The 20827-nt window shown below is 47.4% G+C and overlaps 1 protein-coding gene and 1 pseudogene across 2 annotated transcripts in view; both read left to right on the plus strand.

Annotated features, from left to right (window-relative positions):
* The window catches only part of LRRC75A (leucine rich repeat containing 75A), a 41776-nt gene that overhangs the window by 11684 nt on the left and 9265 nt on the right, over positions 1-20827 (plus strand). Inside the window, exon 2 of one of the 2 annotated variants that reach the window (XM_039847425.1) lies at positions 16314-16442. The exons of the other annotated variant lie outside the window; for it this stretch is intronic. Coding sequence (XP_039703359.1) covers positions 16314-16442 — 129 coding nt within the window. The remainder of the gene's footprint in view (positions 1-16313; positions 16443-20827) is intronic. 2 annotated transcript variants of the gene reach the window in all.
* On the plus strand, positions 13153-13271 carry LOC120590003 (uncharacterized; annotated as a pseudogene).

Consider the following 20827-nt stretch of genomic DNA (forward strand, 5'->3'; position numbering starts at 1 on the left):
GCGAGGACCCAGAGGAGGACACTCCGAGGGGAATGGGGGTCACGGGGGAGGTAGGGGAGGCAGATCTGTAAAAGAGAGGAAATACTGGGATAGAATTAGGGAAACTGTTTTAGAAAACTGGCAAGAGGCTGGAAGCCCAAAGGAATAAGGACACGTGAGAGCAGATGTGGAGCAAAGTGCTCCTGGTGGGGTCCACCTGGGCATGCTCTTCAGGGAACAGGTCCACCAAGGGAGATCCTAAGGGCAGAATCTAGGGATACTGGAGTGGAAAGAGAGGCCTGGGACCCAGGTCGAAAGCTCTGGCCTTCACCAAGCCTATGGCTTTGCTTGGTTCATCTCACATACCTCTACCTTCATCCCCCTCCCTCCCAGGATCTTTGAAATCTGTGGACAAACTCAGCAACCTCCCAGGAAACTAATAAAGGCCCCTCCATTCCCCAAGAACACAGCTTTCACCCCCTCCTTTGCAGCCTTTAGTGTCACTGTTTACTTCTTGCTGCTGTTGCTGGTTGTGGCCCCTGTTCTTCCATCTATAGAAGAATGAGGCCCTAAAGGACAGGGCCTTAAGTTGGGAAAGATGCCACCTGGCTGGGGCGTCCTGCTGTGACTCTTTTCCTGGGCCAGCTCCTGGCCTTCCCACTGCCCAGAGAATGACACACAACTCCTTAATGACAGGCCATCATACTGGTTGATTCTGACTTGAAAGTTCTTGGGGAAATCTTCCAAGTGTGGAGGCTCAGGCAGGACCTCACCCACAGCCAGGGATCCTGGGGGATCTCCTCCTCCCTCTGCATCACTTCCTGCCTGGAGTTGGGAGTGAGCTAGATTCCTTCTCCAGTGTGACTCATCTCTGCTCACCCGGATTCTTGGAGGTTTTGCCCGGGCCTTGCCTCTGACATAGAGATTTAAAGTGGTAAAGACCCTTCATTTGTTTTGATGATTAATTTTATATATCAGCTTGGTTAGGCCACGGTACCCAGTTTTTGTTCAAACACAAGTCTAGATATCATTGCAAAGGTATGTTTTAGATCAGATTAACATAATGTGGGTGGGCCTCATCCTATCAGTTGAAGCCCTTGAGAAAAAAGACTAGGAGCTCTGCCTCCAGATCCAAGACTACAACATGAGCCCTTCTATGGGCCTCCACCCTGCCAGGCTGCCATACAGACTTCAGACTTGCCAAATCCCACAATCACAAGCCAGTTCCTTAAATCAATCCATCTCAATCAATCAATCAATCTCTCTCTCTCTCTCTCTCTCTCTCTCTCTCTCTCTCCTTCCCTCCTCCTCCTCCCCTCCCATCTCTCCTCTTCCCCCTCCCCATCTCTCCCTCCTCCTCCTTCCTTCTCTTCCCTCCTCCTTTTCCTTCTCTCTCTGCCACACACCCTATTCTATTTCTCTGGAGAACCCTAACTAATACACTGGTCCCCAAGGCCTGGGAGCTGAGAGAGTTAGAAACTCCTGGGGATTCTGGGGCCCTCTTCTCCATGCTCACTGTATAAAACTGCCCTCAAGTCCTCAGCTTCTCACTCCAAGAAATGGGCTGTTCCTGGGAAGTCTGTCCTACTTGCAAAGCAGGTTATTAGGGAGCTGGAGGAGCCTCTAAGTCATTCCTCTGCCTTGTTGTCATTACATACAGTTCTTTTGACAATGAACTAAATCTTTCATCTAAAAGTGGACAAAATTTACCACAGAGAGGGACAAATGGGCTTAAGTGCATTCACTGGAAGGTGTAAACAACCGATTCCGATTATTTCCCAAGCAGAGAGTTCATACCTCTACCTTCACCCCCTCCCTCCTCAGAGTGACACTGAGATGGATCATAAGTGCTGAGAATAAGTAGAATGTAGGAGCCATTGGACTTCAGAGGCTTTCTTCAGAATCCCAGTCCCACAAGATGCTCTGGCAAGGGGAAGGGCTTGGAAAATAAGTTGCAGAAATACTGCAAATGCCACCTCCCTTTCAGAGTCATAAAGTACAGTACCTAAAAAACATCTGAGCGGAGAAAGGAAATGGGTATTTGTTGAATTTCTTGTGTTCCAGACCTCTGTGGTCCAAGGTGCTCTTCTGCTGTCCTGCTTTCTGCTCAGTCTTCAGGAAGAATGAGCTGGTGTAATCCTCATTTGTAGAGGGGGTTGCCACAGGGTGCAGGGGCGACTTGCCGAAGACCACACAGTGACCTAGAATCTAACCCCAGACTGGGCCCTGGGGGGGCCTTCTCCCCACCCCTCTGAGTAGAGTGCGGGTGGAGCTGTGATCACTGGAGAGCAGGCCAAACCCTCCTCAGGCTGCTGTGCCTCCCAGAAGACTTTATATTTTTTTAAAGCGAAAACAACCTTTTGGTATTTATTTGTTGCCGCTGCTGTTTCTTGGATTTTAATTAAATTACACTTGGTAACAACTGAGCATCTGTTTCCAGAGGGTGCCATTTTTAAAGACTTCAAAGTTAAAACACGAACACACAGCCGTGAAGTCCCTTGCCTAGCAAAGCTGCCATATCCTGTGGGGAGGGTAGACCTGCAGAAGCACGGGTCACAATTGAGAAGAGCCAGCCTGCTAGGACACCTGGCTTCAACACCCTGCAGGGGCCAGGTGACCTCGAAGGAGCAGGAGAGTCACAAGTCATCCCTGGGGTGGAGAGCAAATGGGAACCCCATTCCTTGCCCCTTACCCTTCAGCCAGGTGGATAAGTCAGGCAGGGGCAGTGGGTGGCCAGTGACCTCCATCAGTCGTTTCATAACTCTGACCTCCTCAGAGTGACACTTCTGGTGTTAGCCACGTGCAGCGGGCATCCCCTTGGATGCCACCAGCTCCATAGGCCTGTGAGAGTAGTGGGTGCTGAACCAGCCTACCCTTAAAAGGGAGGATCCAAGGCTGCGACCAGCCTGTGGACCAGCCTGTACACCAGCAGGAGCATGAGGAGGCCGCATCGTCAGGCAGGGCTCTGATACTATCAGGTGTTTCAGGGCAGTGTGGTGGTTGCTTTTTTGACTTCTGTGAGTTTGCCGTCTGGTGTTTTCCTGAGCAGTGGCCTCTGGCTCTTAATGTCAGTAGCCCTCCCTCTTCCACAGCCTGCATCCCCACTTAGGAAATAAGGGTTCTCCCTCCTGGATCTCATCTACATAAGTGTGTCCCTGGGAGGCTTTTAGTGTTCTTGGGAGGCGTGTTTGTATGCACACACTGCACACACATGCACCACACATATGCACAGACTATTTATGACTGCTTTCTCAATTACTGTTCGATATATTGAAGTGGAATTTTTTTTAAATTTAAGCGTAGTTGGTATGAAGTGGAATTTTGAAGACTAGTGTTGCCCTAAGATTTTAAGTTTAATAACAATGCCATTCTGTTTATGAATCCAGTAGATTTAAACGATCGCTTAAGGATGGAGGGCTTATAACTTCTTTAACTAAATTTCTTTAAATATCTTAGTGATTTTTACAAATTTAATGGATCCTGTTCTCTTAAGTTTATAAATAACCATTCTAAAATTCCAAGTTCCTAAACAGTTTTTAAAATGTAGCAAATGAAACATATAAATAAGGTGAATATCAAGTTCTCTTAAACATTTCCAGTCACAAACTCCACCACATCCTCTTTCAACATTCTGCTTAAAAGCATAAGCCTAAAGTCAATTACTCAATTACTCGTTTTAAATTGGAATTGCAAGGCTAATCAGTAGGTCCTCTAATATACCTAATTCTCTTAAGTGTTACAAATGTGTGAAATACCAGATTTATACATTCCTAAATTTGTCTGAGCTTGATTTACTTTAGTATCTCTCAGTTTAATTCAACCCTTTCTGGGTTAAGGACACTTTGTCACCAAGGAAGCAGTTTTACCCTTCAGAGCCAATGTGCCCAGCGATATGAGCACTTGGGCCTTCTTCACGCTCCAAGTGCCACCTCCAGTAGGTGATGTCACCCCACATCCTCTGGTACAAGTTACTCGTTTTCTCTTCTCCAGTCCTTAGTTCCCCCCGACCCCCAACTCTCCCCCACCCTCCATTCAGGCAGCTTCATTAATGGATTAGAGTCTGTTTATTGCTTGATTCTTTCAGAGTTCTTTCTCTATTTTTTCCATCTCCAGGGCCCCTCCTCTTGCAGACGTTTAGCGGCATCCCCTTGCATGGTGAGTGCCCTTACACCCTTGGCTCTGGGCTCTTGCATCCAAGGCTATGCTAGTGACAAATCACTGGGAGCCAGAGGAAGATTCCTTAGTGGTTACCTTCCTTCTCCATACAGAAATCCTCTGCAACAGCAGTACTGAGTATCTCTCCGCTGCTTACATATTTCCATTGACTATGAGCTCACCACTTGTTTTTTTAAATTGTGGTAAGGTATATATAACATAAAATTTGCCATTTTAACCACTTTTAGGTGTGCAGTTCAGTGGCATTAAGTACATTCACATTATTGTGCAACCATCACCACCATCCATCTCCAAGACTCTTCATTTTCCCACTGAAACTCTGTACCCATTCAACATAACTGCCCATTCCCCTCCCTACGCCCCTGGCAACCACTATTCTTTCTGTCTATAAATTTGATGAGTCTAGTACCTCATAGAAGTGGAATCATACAGTCTTAGTTCTTCTGTGTCTGGCTTATTCCCTTTAATATAATGTCCACAGGGTACATCCTGGTTGTCGCATGTGTCAGAATTCCCTTCACCACTTGTTTTAAATGGCTTTCTCATATTAAGCTGGGAACCATCTTAGGACAGGTGGTCCTACAGGAAGCATTTCTGTACAGCCCAGTCCCACCTCTGGGAGCAGAGAGCCAAGGTGAGGGTGTCAGGGATACATGCACCCAGAGGATCCGGCGCTGACTAAACAGCAAGTAGATTTCTGACAGTAATGGTCCTTGGTGGTGCACAGCTGTGCTCGGGGCTGAGGTCAGCACCGCTGGAGTCGGGGAGGGGTGCCAGCCCACTTGCCATGACCTTTTCTCCCTAGTGCATCCCCTGGAGAAAATGCCACTTCTATTTCGATTTAGTGTATTAGTTTCCGAGGGCTGCCATAACAAACGACCACCTACCTGGTAGTCTAGAGCAACAGAAATTTAATATCTCACAGTTCTGGAAGCCAGAAGCCTGAAATCGTGCCAGCAGGGCCTACTCCCTCCAGAGACTGGAGAGATTGCGTTCTTTGCCTCTTCAGCTCCTGGTGGTTGTGGCAGCTGCATCTCTCCAATCTCTGCCTCTGTCTCTACATTGCCTCCTTCTCCGTGTCTGTCTTCTCTGTGTGTCTCTTATAAGGACAACTATTATTGGATTTCAGGCCCACCTGGAAAATCCAGGATGACCTCACCTTGAGATCTTTAACTTAAACACATCTGCAAAGACCCTTTCCTCAAATGAGATAACATTCACAAGTTCTGGGGACGATGATGTGGGCATGTCTTTTGGGGAGCCACCATTCAGCCCACTGCATCCCACATGTGCTTCTGGCATTCAGTTTGTACATCTACCCCCTGCGTCCCCTCTGTTCCCAGGGCACTTTTAAGACTCTGCCGGCCTTCCTAAGAGGCCAGCTGCTTTAATTCAGTAAGCTGCTGCCTAACGTCTGCACCAGGCCCTTCCACTCTAAGATGTCTGGCTTCTCTCCCTGGTAGCTTCCTGGGGCTGCATTTTCCTAACAGCACCTGGCAGTTTCCTTCCCTCCGCTGGGAATCTCCCCCTACCCCAGGCAAGCCTGAATGTTATGGGGGAGGGGACGTGGAATTGAATCATCCAGCTGAGGCCAGTCTTCCACACTGTCCCTCCCTCAGGGGGATATGCCTGGACGTTCTAGAGCCATGAAGAGAAAAAGAAGCCTTTTCCACTTCCTGCTTGCCCTCTGGACTAATTAATTTCCTTCTAGTAGACTGTGTTTGATTACAATGTAATAAGCAACTTTGTACATTTGGGCTCCAGTGGTTTCGATATTGAAGCTGTCCCCCTTTCCCCGTTAATATTCAGAGCTTTCTGCCTCCCTCCTTTCCTCACTGTGTTGCAGAAATTGTGGAGTCATGCCTGGAGAGAGACAGATACAAGCTAATTTCCCTTGGGGCATTCCTTTTGGGAATGGGTTTAAAACCTTGAGTTTAAAAGGGAAGGGGGTGGTTGTGGTTTAAAATAGCATTTGCCCGGCAGTCTCCTATGTGGCTTCCCCCAGCTTCCCCTTAAAGTACCTTAGAAGACACACCAAAAAAAGATAAAAAATGCTGAAAACAAAGACAGGTGGACAGTCTGGAAGGAACCTCCTCTCACTCTAAGACAGATAGACTGGTCCCAGCTTCCCCTCAGGAATTTGAGACCTCCCTAAGGTCAGAAGGAAGCCCTCTCTCCCTCGGTCTGAGGACTTCACCAGTTGGGGAGTCAGGCAACTGCCTCTCTTCCATGTTAGTGATGGTTCGCGGGTCAAAAGAATGCTGCACCTCTCCCGCTTCTTTCTGCTCTCAGAGAAAGCAGCTCTCAGAAGCAGCCACCATGAGGCAGATGGAAGAGAGGGTCATCTGAGAGGTGTGGCTACCAGAAATCAGCACGGCCGATGGGCTTGGCTGGGGACACGGGAAAAGTCCTGGGATGCGGACACTATAGTGGATTTCCATGGACTCCCATCACGTGATTGGTTCCCTTGGCAACCAGCCCCTGTCCTTAGGTGACTGGCTGACCAAAAGTCACCTTCTTAACATAACAAAAGACACCTTCCTCACCCTCATCACTCGGGAAATTCCAGGAGTTTTAGGACCTCTATGCCACAAACAGGGAAAAGACCAAAAATATATTTATTATAAATCACATCATCACACTAGACAGATGACAGATGTGGGTCTCACTAGACTGCACCTCCTTCAAGGGCGAGCAAGTGGGGAAAAATCCCTGGGTGTAGGATAAATAATATGGAAGCTGAACCCCAACCCCTGAAAATGATCTATACAGGATCCGAAAGAAATGAACTTTGTGGGAAAGAACAGAATGCCACAAAAAGAGGCCAAGCTGAGATGGGAAAAAAACAACAGGGTGAGATAAAAAAGGAGATTTCATGAGCAAAATAAGAATTGCAAAGATATGAAATGGTAGTCCACTCACAGTCCTTCCTGGAGCCAGTGGAAGTAGAGTTGATGCTGCAGAACATGACGTCAGTGACAGTGAGGGAAAGGCAGACCCGAGGCCCTCTACAACAGTGTATTATGGAAAGAACATGAAAAAAGATCAGAGACATTAAGAGCCAACACTGGTTTTCCTAATGAAGAGACAGGATGTAAAAAGGTCCATGGTTGTAGAAGGAAAGACCCCAACACTAAACATAAATTCAGAGAAAGCATCCAGAGCTGGACACACGTGGCAAACGTTTTTAATAACCAAGTGTGACAGGCAGATAAAAAGAAATGGCCAGATGCACATGTCCCCTTCTTCTGCTCCCTTCTTTCTCAGGAATGGGTCTAGTATTTGCCTGACTGGGCCTTGGGACCTTTTTGTTTTTAATTGTTGCACAATACAAATAAAATTTACCATCTTAAGAAGCATTTTTATAGTTCAGTATTGTTAAGTACATTCACATTGTTATACAACCAATCTCCAGAACTCTTTTTATCTTGCAAAACTGAAATTCTATACCTGTTAAACAACAGTTCCCCAGCCTCTCTTCCTACCAGCCCCTGGCAACTACCATTTCTGTCTCTATGAATTTATCGAGTCTAGATACCTCATATAATTGGAATCATCCTTTTGTGAACAACTTATTTAACTAAGCATAATGTCCTCAGTGTTCTACATGGTATAGCATATGTCAGACTTCATTCCTTTTTAAGACTGAATAATACTCCATTGTATGCACATAGTACCACATTTTGTTTATTCATACATCCATAGAAGTCAATGGATAACAACTTGGCTTTTTCCCACCTTTTGGCCATTGCAAGTAATGCTTCTATGAACAAGGGTGTAGAAATAGCTCTTCAAGTCCCTGCTTTCAATTCTTTGGGATATATACCCAGAAGTGCAAGTACTGGGTCATATTGTTTAATTTTCTGAGGAATCACCATACTGTTTTCCACAGTGACTGCATCATTTTACATTCCCACCAGCAATGCACGAGTGTTCCAATTGCTCCATATTCTAGTGGGGATGGGGGTTGATCTACAAACTGGATCAGCCAAAGAAGATAAGTTGATTTGTATTAGGAAGGGAAGGGCTGGGTGCTGAGAGAGGGTTTGCAGCGTGGAGATGAGAAATTGACGGACAGATGATACAGAGAAGGGATTTTAGGAGTTTTAGGGGAGTGTCATGAAGGGATGCTCCTTTGCTGACATTGAGATATTATAAAGATATCAACTGCTTTTCAGGCTACGTTGTATATTTTAAATAAATGAACTGATGCTCCTGGGAAGGGGACAGTATGCTGGAACTGTCCAGGAGAGACAAATAGAGGTTAGTGGCAAAAATAATCCTTTGGACATCTGGGCAGAAAAAGCAGCTAAAAGCACAAAAAAAGCCTCACTGCTCAATACCCAGGATAGCCAAGAAATGAAGGACTATGGCGTTTTGAAAATGGTTTCTGTCTAGCCAGGTTGTCTTCAGGAGCAACTCAACATAAAGGATTTTTCAGGTAGACTAGAGCCGAGAAAAGAAAGCACCCATGGATTTGTTCCAAGGGGAGAAATTGTTCTGGATAATGTTCTCTGGCCGTGCAAGAACACAAAGTACAGGTATGTGACCTGTCACGGGGAAGGACTGAGGCGTGGCAGCTGGTGTGCCAGCTCAGTCCCAACAGCTTGCAAATCTGTGTCCAAACTCAAATGCAAAGTGCCAAATCGTATTATTGATAGAGTCGTTTTACATTAAAAAAAAAAAAAAGGCAATAAGAGCGGTAACCTAGACCTAAAATCTCCATTTATACCAACAAAGGGTAAGAAGGGAGGAGCTGGAAGGCAGGCAAATGTCAAAATAAACTGGTGACCCTCCACCCCAGCTGCTGTCTAGATGCTGGGCTGTCCACGCAGGCGCTGCCCTGGGTCCTGGGTCCCTGTGGTGCCAGCTCACTAGTCCAGAGCAGGCCCTTGGATTGAACATCACTCCTTCTCGCAGGCACCAGCTGTGGCCATGGGCTGAGATTCCCCCTCCCACACCTCTCAGCACCAGCCCCCGGAGTTACCCCTGCATGGATGAGGAACCTCACGGAGGGGTCTGGGTGATGGTAGAGAGGAGAAAGCTACCTGTGTGTTGATTAGGAGTTCTCCTACCCTCGGGTTAGCCCCTTTCTCCCAGAGTACCCTAGTCTTCTAACTTTTTTTGGTATCAGGAACCCTGTTTATACTTCTTTTTATCCTTTTTTTTTTTTAATTTTAAATATAATTGAGATCTAACATTGTATAAGTGTAAGTATACCATGAATTGATTTGATACATTTATATTGCAATGCGGTTGCCATCGTAGCATTATCTAATACCCCTTTCATTTCTTCTAGTGATAGGAACAATTAAGAGCTAGTCACTTAGCAAGTTTAATGTTTAGAATACAGTTTTGTTGCCTGTGATCATTGTACTGTGTATTAGGTCTCTAGGACTTATCTTCTTGTTGCAAGTGTGTGACTGTAAACAACACTTTTCCCATTCCCCCAGCCTCTGCTAATCACTATTCCACTAATTTTTTTATTTTCATTCTTTTTAGATTCCACATATAAGAGATATAGAGTATTTGTCTTTCTGTGTCTGAATTATCTCTCTGAGCATAATGTCTTCTAGGTCCATCCATGTTGTGGCGAATGGCAGGATATCCTTCTTTCTCATGGCTGAATAGTGTTCTGTTATCTATACATACACCACATCTTTTTCTATTCATCCATTGATAGACACTTAGATTGGTTCCATATCTTGGCTATTATGAATAATGTTGCAGTGAACATGGGAGTACAGATATCTCTTCAGTAGCTTGTTTTTATTTCCTTTGGACATGTACTCAGAAGTAGTATGGCTGGATTGTATGGTAGTTCTATTTTGAATTTTTCGAGGAAACTTTATGCTCTAAAATTATCGAGGACTTGAAAGAGGTTTTCTGTATGTGGGTTTCATCTAATGAATGCTATTTACCATATTAGAAATCAAAATAAAAATATTTTAAAGATTTATTCATTTATTTAAAATCAATAATTAGCTCATGTCTGAAAGAAATTTTTATAAAAATAACTATATTTTCCAAAAGAAAAAAAATAGTGAAAGGAGTGGCATTTTTTCATGGTTTTGTGAATCTCTTTAACAGAAGAGATTCTGTTAAACAGAATGTCTTAACAGAAGACAGCTGGGTTGTCATACCTGTTGCTTCTGCATTCCGTCTCTTGAACTATGTTGTTTTGATTGAAGTCTACAAAGAAGATGTAGCATCATGTTGATACGTCATTGGAAATAGGACTTTGCAGAGCCCCTGAAAGGGTCTCAAAGGCCCCCTTCACACTTTGAGAAATGCTGTTCTAACCTTCCTATGTTAATCTCTACTTATTTTTTTGAAATGCCATATCCGTCACCCCAGCATTTCTCTTTTCCTTAGAACGAGTCCCCATATCTGGTTCTTCGAGCTCAAGACACATGTGGACCCCATTTCTGTGAGATGACATGTGCTGGCCGTTGGCCTGCTTGGTCCCAGGCCAGTGACACTCTCCAAGTCAAGCAATGACTCAGGCACACTTGCTGATGTTCCCAAGTTTTCTGGTGCGGAACCGTCCACATGCACACTTTTTAGAGATGGTACCATTTAGAGCCATAATGAGGAAGCTAGGATTTTCCTTGCTGCCTGGTATTTGCAAGGCACACCAGCCCCTCCAAGGCCAAAGCTGTGTTCAAGGCAGTGTGGGGGAGCCACCTGTGGATTTGATTCTTCTCCTGCCCACCCCCGTGCATGGCACCACTCGGGCAGAGTAGAGTGGAGCACTGGAGGCTCCTGTTGGGTAGTGTCACTGGGGCTGTCCATGCAAAGTCGTGACACAGTCATCCTCGGTAAATTGGCTTGGCAGGGCATGGGGGAGGGGTGCGTGGAGAGAACGACAGTGAGGCCAGAAGTGACCCGAGGTGTCCTAAAGCAACACAAACATTTTGTGAGCTTAGGTGGGGTCAAAGTAAAGAAATAAAACAATAAAATGCGCAATAACCTTTGTCAGGTCCCATCTCATTTTCCCTGTCGCAGCTTCTTGTAACCCGGAGCCCTAGGACCTTTGGGAGCCCCACCCCAGCTGGACTTCACAGGGAGGGTGGTGGCCATGACTCAGAGTTATCCAGAGCACAGCAAGCAGAGCCACATCTGCCTTCCTGGGGAGACCCTCTTCCCTACCGCCTTCCTGCCTTCCCACTCCCTGCCCCCACCAGAGCGATGACTAAATGAACCCGGACTACAGCAGCCTGAAGAGAGAGAGCCACTATCAGCATGCTGGCTGCCCCTAGTGACGCGAGAACATGAGGAGGAGTCGGGGCTCTGGCATAGGATATTTCGCATCTTACAGAACTGCCCTAGCTTTCTGGGTTAGCAGCTAGGATTTTCTTGATTGTTCCAGGAAGGGGTGGCCTCTACTGGCCTGGAAAGGAGGGGCAAATGGGAAGATGGGTCAGGGCGGGTAGGAACACAATAAACCCAAGAAGTCATTCAACTGAGGGTTTTCAAACTTTTGTTTGGCTACAGAATTATTATTTTATTTTTTTAACTGAGGGGCAGCCAGGAAAGCCACTTTGCTGAGAGCTGGGCCTGCCTGCAGCCTTGCTGAATCTTCTGGCCTCCTTCTTGTCACCATCAGCCCCAAAATGTTGGCACACAGTTTGGTAACTACTAGTGTGGTTCATCTGCCCACTTCACAGATGGGGAACAGATCCCAAGAGAGGAGAAATCTTGCCCACAGACTAATGTGACTTGGAGGTTAGGTAGAGCCTAGAATTCAGTCTTTTCTCCCAGGAACATTCAAGGACAGGGAACAGGGACAACTGTAAGAGAAGACTGCCAGGCGTGTGTCTCCGGCAGGAGTACACTCCAAGGAGAGGGGTACACAGGCCAAGTGGAGGAAGGAGGGGGCTGGCATCAAGTCGACAACCCACAGTAGGGCAGCCCAACCTGCACGACAGACAGTAAAGGAGAAATACATCCATCTTCTGTCTTCCTCCTGTGGCCACAAATCCAGCCTCTGACCATGGGAGTAACCACCCTTCCATTTCTACCCCAGTCTCTGCCCTTCACCCCACCTCCCAGCCTCAGCCCTTTGACATATGGGCCTTCTGAGACCTCACGAGCCCTTGGACTTTCCCTCTTCTTAGTTCCTAGTCTCCTCCTGCCCCAGGAAGAGTGGGGTCATGTTTTTGCACCTTACTGGGTAATAATTTGTGCCCCGAGGTCACGAGTGTCCCCAGGGCCCCAACTCGCCCTGCTTACCTTGAGGCCTGGTGGTTTGTGTGCAACAAGCTCCCAGTCCTGCCCTGACTCCCGGGTTTTTCTAGAGAGATGGGTCATGGTTGTTGTGACATTTTCAAATGGATTTGTGGTCCAAAAAGAGATTAAGAAGTACTACATGAGGGGCGGAGGGGCCTTCAGGAAGGGAGGGAATAGAGGGAAGGGGAAGGTTGAGGGGAGCTTTGTTAGTGATTTTCTTCCTTGTGGGAGGTTTTACATGTGTTACTTGGTTTTCTTTCCCACACCTACCTGTGATCCTGGGTTACTGTCCCCATTTTACAGATAAGAAAACTGAGGCTCAGTGTCATTAGGTAGCTTGCCCGGGATGCAGCCTGGCTAAGGGATTGAACAAGTGTTGCACTTGGTTCTACAGTACCCTCAGCTCTTTGAACATGGCAGTCGGTACTTCAGAACATCCATGCCAAACCTTGAGCCCACAGATCTGGGTCCCCAGTAAATTATTTCAGCAGCCCGAGAACCTGGTTCAGGACATGGCAACTGGCCTCTGAGATTCCTTCCTGCTGAATGGAAAACAGAGACCCCAAGACTGGCCCCTTGGTGTCCTCAATTAAGCTAGAAACCCATTCCTTTGTAATGAAGAGCAGGGAGCAAAGTACCCCTGTCACAGATAGGAGCTAGCTAGAACATGGCTTAGCAAGGCTCCAACAGGGGCAGAGGGCATGGCACCTCTGCCCTTCCAGATCCATCTGACAAGAACCTGTTCTTTGCTCTTAGAAATGTCCAGTCTATGGCCATGCCACCCTGAACGTGCCTGATCTCATCAGATCTTGGAAGCTAAGCAGGGTCAGGCTTGGTTAGTACTTGCATGGGAGACCACCTAGGAATACCAGGTGCTGTAGGCATTTAAAAAAAAGAAAAGAAAAGAAATGTCCACCACCAAACCACGGGACAGCATCCCTGCCCGCGTCCTGCCCAACTCCAGATAAGTCAGGGTAATACTAAAGCAGGCCCCAGAGTGGGGGCATAGACCCACCCTCATCATTTCTGAAAAATTTTTTAACATCTTTATTACATGTGATTTTTTTTTCAGGTTTTTGAGCTATAACTGAGATACAGCCTGCAAAGTTTAAAACTATAGCATGATGACTTACATATGATGTAAAATGGTTACCACAATGAATTTAGTTAACATCCAGTCATCTCATGTAGTTAGAAAAAAAGAAAAAGTGAGGTTTTTTTTCCTGCTTGTGGTGAGAACTTTTAGGATGTTAAAGAACAAAATTCACCCAAGTAAATTTGAAGATCTTTATTAAGCAATTCATGAATCAGGCAGCATCCCATCTAGTAAATAGAAAGGTGTTTCAATGAGTTGTACAAAATGAAAGTTTTCATAGGCAGAAAATGAGGAACTAAGAAGTTAAAAGAGTGGATTATTTCAGGTAAATTGTCCTTTCCTTAGAGGAAGTCAGGGGTCTTATCAAGCAGATCACCTCACTAGTGCTGACCAGAACATTCCAGACTGAATGGTTTAAAATTCCATTCCTGGAAGAGGCTGGAACTGCAATTAGGTTAGTTATTAAGTTTTTGTTTGGTGATGACGCGGCTTAGCAAAAGTGACTCCATTTTAGCCTCTTTTTAAAATAAGGATCTACTCTCTTAGCAACTTTCGAGTATACCATACAGTAGTGTTAATTGTAGTCATCAGTTTTACATTCTATTCCAGCAATTCTAAAAGTTAAAGAAGTCATCTGCTCTGGTTCTTAGTTTCTTCATCTGTAAATTGGGACTAATGATGCCCAGCCTACTTGCCTTGCAGGGATGTGTAAGAATCACATGGAGAAGGCATTTAGAAAAGTTAAGGCTATCCCACTGAAATCACAGCAAACCCTTACTGGGACTCACCCATCACCCACACACTTCCTGTCCCCAGGATACTGAACTCTGGCAGCCTGGGCTGGGAGCCTCCTTCTCTGGGCTGTGCTGGGGCAACTCCATGTGTGGCTTGGTGACCTAGGGATCTTAGAGCGAGGGCAGCAGATGTAGGTGGTGCCTGCTTTCCCTGCCCACACTCAGTAGCCTCCTTGATCCTCAAGGTGGGGTGGGGGTAGTCCCTGGGGTGCAAATGTCATCATTGCCTGGCTTGTGCAAGGTACCAAGCTAGAAGCAGGAATCTCTGCTCTCACCCAAGGACAACAGAAAGTGAGGGGAGGGTTCAAGAAAAGTCAGAAGGTATACGCATGCTCTTTCTCATGTAGTTTTAAGTCCAACACTCTAGGGTAGAAAACCATGTTTATTTCTCTAAAGCAATTTACTCCATTTCAAGCTCCCACCAGCCAAGCTGGTGGGAAATTCAAGCTTAGTCGTGTTTGGAGTTGTGCAAGAATCTTGGGGTCTTATACAATCTAGAACACTTGGAGCAGGGCGCTTGGTTCCTAATCCACCCTGGTCACTGCTCTTGGTCAAGCCCTTGAGTCCCTTCCTGGTCAGCAGGGGTCTCTGCAGAGGCTCTCAGCCTGGGCTCTCAGTGTGTGGAACTTCACAAACCCTTGTTCTTCCTCAGGCCTCTGTCCCAGTGGTTTCTGCCACTGCTCCTGACCCACTCAGTGTCCCATGCACCAGGCTCCCTGCCCTCCAGTTAGGAGGACCCATTTGTTTTATTTTGTTTTGTTTTTAATTTTTAATTAAGTTTATTGGGGTAACATTGGTTAATACAATTATATAATTTTCAGGTGTACATTATCATTTATATCTGTATATTCTATTGTGTGTTTACCACCCAAAGTCTAGTTTCCTTCAGCTACCATATATTTGACCCCCTTTACCCCGTCTACCTCTCTCCTCCTCCCCCACCCCACTAGAAACCACTAGTCTATAGTCCTCTGGTAACCACTAGCCTATAGTTCATGTCCATGAGTCTCTGTTTGTTTGTCCTGCTCATTTGTTGCTTTTAGGTTTATATCCCACATATAAGTGATATCATGTGATTTTCAACTTTTTCTGTCTGGCTTATTTCGCTTAGCATGATAATCTCGAGGTCCATCCATGTTGTCGTAAATGGCAATATTTCATCTCTTTTTATGACTGATATTCCATTGTATTTATGTACTACAGCTTCTTTAGCCAATCATCTATCATAGGACACTTTGGTTGCTTCCATGTCCTGGCCACTGGGAATAATACTGCTATGAACATTGGTGTGCAAATATCTTTTTGGATATGGGTTTTCAAGTCTTTGGGGTAAATACCCAGTAGAGGGATTGCTGGATCATATGGTAGATCAATTCTTAGTTTTTTGAGGAACCTCCATACTGTTTTCCATAGTGGCTGTACCCATTTGCAGTCCCACCAGCAATATATAAGGATTAGAAGGACACATTTGATACCCTTCCTCTGTGAGCCCTGGTGGGATTTTCTTCCTGGTGCCTGGCAACTCTTCCCTTCAACCCCACAACTCAGAAACACCCCTAACACAAAGGAACACCGAGGTTGGGTCATCTACAGAAGGTGCAGTAAAAATTAACTCAGAAGCAAGAAAAAACAAATATCAATACATGATCCTGTCACAAAGCAGGGGAATTTACTGTGCATGCCGTTTTCAAAGTTTGCCCTAGATGGACAAGCAGCCATGAGCACTGCACCTGGCCAGCAATCCTTGGCTTTGTCCTTGGAGAACCAGAGAGGCGATGGCTGGGGGCTGTCTTGGGAGAGGGCCATAAACAGGGCAGGCCAGCTCTGCAGAGGTTTGCCTGGCCCCTGGGGGAAGTTCTGTAGATGCTTCCTTGCAAGTTGGGAAACCTCTTCAAAGTGGGGGGTTCTCCTCCCTTGCCAGGGCTCTGCTATAAGGCAGGCTGAGCCGCCTCCAGGGGACTGTTCTGGGCATTTGGGTGGGAGTCAAGGGTAGGGCAGAACCGCCCCTGACCTCTGGGCATCCTTCACTCTTACAGGACCTAGGCATGGAGTCAACCTCACTGGACGATGTTCTGTACCGCTACGCCAGCTTCCGGAACCTGGTGGACCCCATCACACATGACCTCATCATCAGCCTGGCCCGCTACATCCACTGCCCCAAGCCGGTAGGGAGGCTATGGTCTAAGGCAGCCAGGTCCAGGGGTGTGAGGCAAGCAACTTTCTGAGGAGAGCAATTCAGTGTCCAAGGAGAGCTGGTTGACGCAGCCCAAGCCCAGAGAAAATGGGCCCCCACACAGAAGCACCAAGAGGTCAGGCCTGAGGCCGAGCAACCATGGTGAAGGCCACACACTGGCATCATCAGCACAGGTTTTGTTTGGCCCATGAGGTGTTTTAAGTCTTCATGACCAACATTTAAAAATCAGAATATTTCACACAATCATTATATTCAGCTGCCCTTGAAAAATGGAGAGCTCCAGCAACATGAGGCCCTCATTTCTATAGGGCTGGAGCCAGGTAGCCACCCCTGTTATGTGGGGCCAGGGCCACCATGTACAGTTGTGCAGGTTGTGCCCTGCGCAAAGACATGCAAACACAAAAGTGGCGGGGGTTGGGGGAGAGAGGAGGCAATTCGAATCTAGCCCTCTCTCTGCCCACCAAGCCATGGGCACTGGTGCAGGCAAGACTGTCCACCAGAAGTGGGCTTTTTCTTGTTTGTACAAAGGTGCAGTGTACGTGTAGCAGTGGCCCTGCGTGGTGTTCCCCAGTTTGCCTCAGTCCCCACCACTTCCATTTGTCTTCGCTCTGATGCTGAGTGTCATTTTACAACCACTCACTTTGTTCATATCTACTACCTGCCTGGCTTTGGGAGCTGAGCAAGGAAAGCTCTAGGGATCTCTGGGCTCCACAGGCACTGCCCAGCCCCTTCCGGATGGGAGGGTCTGCCCCTCTTCCTTCTGGCTCCAAGGCCCAGGATAGGCCATGGGCCTTGCTGGGCTCCAGGTTGGCTTCCCAGACCTGCCCATCAGGTGCCTGGCAGGGAAGGAGAGGGCTGTGATGGGGCAGCTCAAGGCTTGAGCTTTTCTTTATGTTGTTTTGGTTCCTTCTCTTCCATCCTTCAATTTCCAGCATCTTCCAAAAGAAGTGCTTTCTCTGTGCCAAGGGCAGGAAGCCAGAGCAGGTCCAAGGAGTGCTGGAAGGACACTTCCTCTTTCAGAGAAGGATCTGGGATACGAGTGAGGAGGTGTTTCCCAAGTCCACCCCTTGCTCAGCCTGGGTTCAGACTTGAACACTGTCAACTAGGGGGCTGGAACCATGCTCAGAGACGACCCTCTCTCTGGGGCTTTGTGTTGGTCTTTTCTCTGACTTCTGGGGCTGTCTGGTGCCAAGACTCAGAGATTGGGGCCTAGCTGTGGAGGGCTGAAAGCAGATTGGGAACAGATGTGGGGGCAGGTTGGTGGGGGGATATAGCAGAAGGCAAGAATGTTGGACTCAAATATGCAAAGGTAAGAAAAAGCCAGTTATGAGGGTGGTGGATTGGGAACCTCAAGGCCTAGAGAAGAGGAGCTGGTGCCAGGAGCAATGGGGAACAGACTGGAGCTGGAACCACTCTCTCTGCTCATTCAGATTATACCTGGAGCAGCCTTGAGAAGCTGAGACCGGGGCTGTAGGAGGCTTTGCAGTTGCCAGACCCCTGCCTTTTCTAGAGCATAGGTTTAGTTACCCACAGTGAGAAGGGTGACAGGCTATAGGGTGCTCAAAGCAACTCAATAAGAGAAGTGTTACCTTCATGCCCATTTTAGAGTTGAAGAAGATGTAGTTTAGGTAATGAAGTGATCTGAGAAAGGTCACACCCCAGTTGAGAACCCCAGGTGGGAGTTGGGCCCCAGTGCTAGACAGGGCACAGGGTGCTTAAGTACCGGGTCTCTGGGCTGTCATTGCTCACCCGGGGCTCATGGTGCTGCGGCCAGCACAGGGGGTCGGAGCCTTTGTGGAGACAGCTTCCCTCCACACAGAAAGGGCCTGCAGGTGGTTAACTGCCCGTGTCAGACCCTGGGAAACAGGACAGGGCCGAGAAGGGAGCTGGCCAAGGGTTCTGCTCTGCCGTCCATCCTTTCCATCTGGATGGGGGCCAGAGGAGCCATATGTGGGCTGTCTCAGCTCGGTCTGCTATAACAAATTACCATTGACTGGATGGCTTATAAACAAGAAATTTATTTCATAGTTTTGGAGGCTGACAGTCTGAGATCAGGGTGTCGACATGGTCAGGTTCTTGGTGAGAGCCCTCTTCCTGCTTTGCAGACAGCTTCTTTTTCATTGTATCCTCAACGTGGCAGAAAGAATGGGAGCTAACTCTCTGGCCTCTTCTTATAACCCTCATAACCCCAGCTTATCCTAATCACCTCCCAAAGGCCCTACCTCCAAATACCATCACATTGAGATTGGGGCTCAACATCTGACTTGGGGGAACACAAACATTCAGTCCATTGCCCGGGTGTAAACTTTTTCAGATCACTTAATTAGCTGAACCTCATTTTTCTCAACAAAGGTGGGCACAACAATACTCTCCTATAGGGATGTTTTGAGGGTTCAGTGGGATGCTTCTCGAGAAGCACTGGCGTGTGCCTGGCACAACTGAACACTCCATGTGCAGAAGCTGAGGTGTAACTAATTGGTGAGCACCAGCCACGTGCTAAGCAGGGTGCTCAGACCTAGCAGGTCAGTTGTGGGACACGGTGGCAAGTAAGACATGGCCCTAGACCCTGGCCCCTATGGACTCAGAGACTTGGAATCTACCAGGCTGACCTCTGACCCAGATTGCCAGAACCAGCCAGAGGGTTTAGCCCTGCTGGAGGCCCAGGGGCCTGGCCAGTCCTAGGTCTACTGGAATGGCCTCCGGCTGGACTCTGGGCCTCCTTTCTATGCTCTGGAAGCAGCCAGAGAGCCATCTGCAAAGGTATATTGGATCCTCTATGTACTTGCTGAAAAACCTTCCATGTAGCATTGTGTTGTAATTTAAATAAAACCCAAACTCCTTGCCTGGCCCTGCTGGAATCTTCCATCTCATCTCCCACTCTCCACTCTGCTGACTCTGCTCTAGCCACATGGGCCTCCTCTCGGTTCCTGGAGCATCCAGATCCTCTCCTACCTTAGGGACTTTGCTGTCGCCCCTGACCGTACCTACCTACTCTGTCTGAGGTTCACTCTCCAGACTCAGCCTGAACGTCACCTCTCAGAGGCCTTCTTTGAGTTCTCCCGATCAGCCTCTGTCTCACGCTCTATTTACTTCTTCATTTCACTCACTGGTCTCCAAAATTATCTTGCTTATTTATTTGTTGGCTAACGTCTTGTCTGCTTTCCCCATAGGAAAGTAAACTCCACAGGGGCAAGAGACAGCATCTGTCTGTTCACGGTTACATCCTGCACCAGGCAGGGCCCTGGTAGGAAGCAGGAGACCTTTTCCATTGAGAATTTTTAAGAGTTAATTAAGGGGCTATTTCCAGGGTTATGGGCAAGATAAAGGAAATGAACAGGGGACATTGAGACCCCCAAACACTAGCAGTAGCAGGAAGTCGTTACCATGCAAGGGGCTGCAGGTGGAAGCTGTATTGCTGGAGCCAAAGTGAGAATGCCTGTGTTTTATATTGTGCATAACAAATCACCCCAAAACTTAAGGGGTTAAAACAAGACATTTATTGCTGTGTAGCCTCTGTAGGTCAAGAATTCTGGAGCAGCTTCGCTAGGTAGTTCTGGCTGAGGGTCTCAAGACATTGGCCAAGGCTGCATATATCTGAAGGCCTGACAGAGGTTGGCAGACCCGCTTCCAGAATGGTGCATTCCACAGCTGTTGGCAGGAGGTCTCAGTTCCTTGCCACATGGGCTTCCCCATTGGACTGCTTTAGTGTCCTCACATCATAGTAGCCAGTTCCTCCCAGACAGAAAGCAAGGCAGAAGCCACAATATCTTTTATGACGTAGCCTCAGAAGTAACATACCGTCACTGCTGCCATATTCTACTGATCGCCCAGATCAACCCCAAGACAGTATGGAAGGAGACAACACAGGAGGACAAATACCAGGAGGCCAGGATCGTGAGGGCTGTCTTGGAGGCTGGCTGCCACACATACTAAAGCAGGAAAAGAATGAGAAAAATAAATTCCTTGACCTTTCTCTCCTCCTGCCCTTTGATTTCTCTCCCAGTTGTTCCCATTAGCTTAACCCAACTAGGAAACGTGGGCAAGAGGGCTAGGTGATGCCATGTATGGAGTTCAGCCTTCTGAGCACAGAGAAGGGCAAAGAATGGACTGGGAGGAGGGAGTAAGCAGAAAAGCCAGCACATGGTCTCCAGTGCAAAGTAGGCCATGCAGTCAGTATTTGATGAGTGAACGAGGAAGCCTTTGGACATACAGCAGTAGAAAGCTATGCTTACTTGGGTCCTGAAGGCAGCATGCAAAGTTGCCTGGGAAAGTGAAGATAGTGGGTAGGTGTCACCGTCTGGCAGCTGAGAGATGGGGCAGTGCTCTGGCACTGGGACCCCCCCTGGATGAGAGTGC

The sequence above is a fragment of the Pteropus medius genome, unplaced genomic scaffold (assembly GCF_902729225.1).
Source record: "Pteropus medius unplaced genomic scaffold, Ma_sr-lr_union100, whole genome shotgun sequence".
Lineage (NCBI taxonomy): Eukaryota > Metazoa > Chordata > Mammalia > Chiroptera > Pteropodidae > Pteropus > Pteropus medius.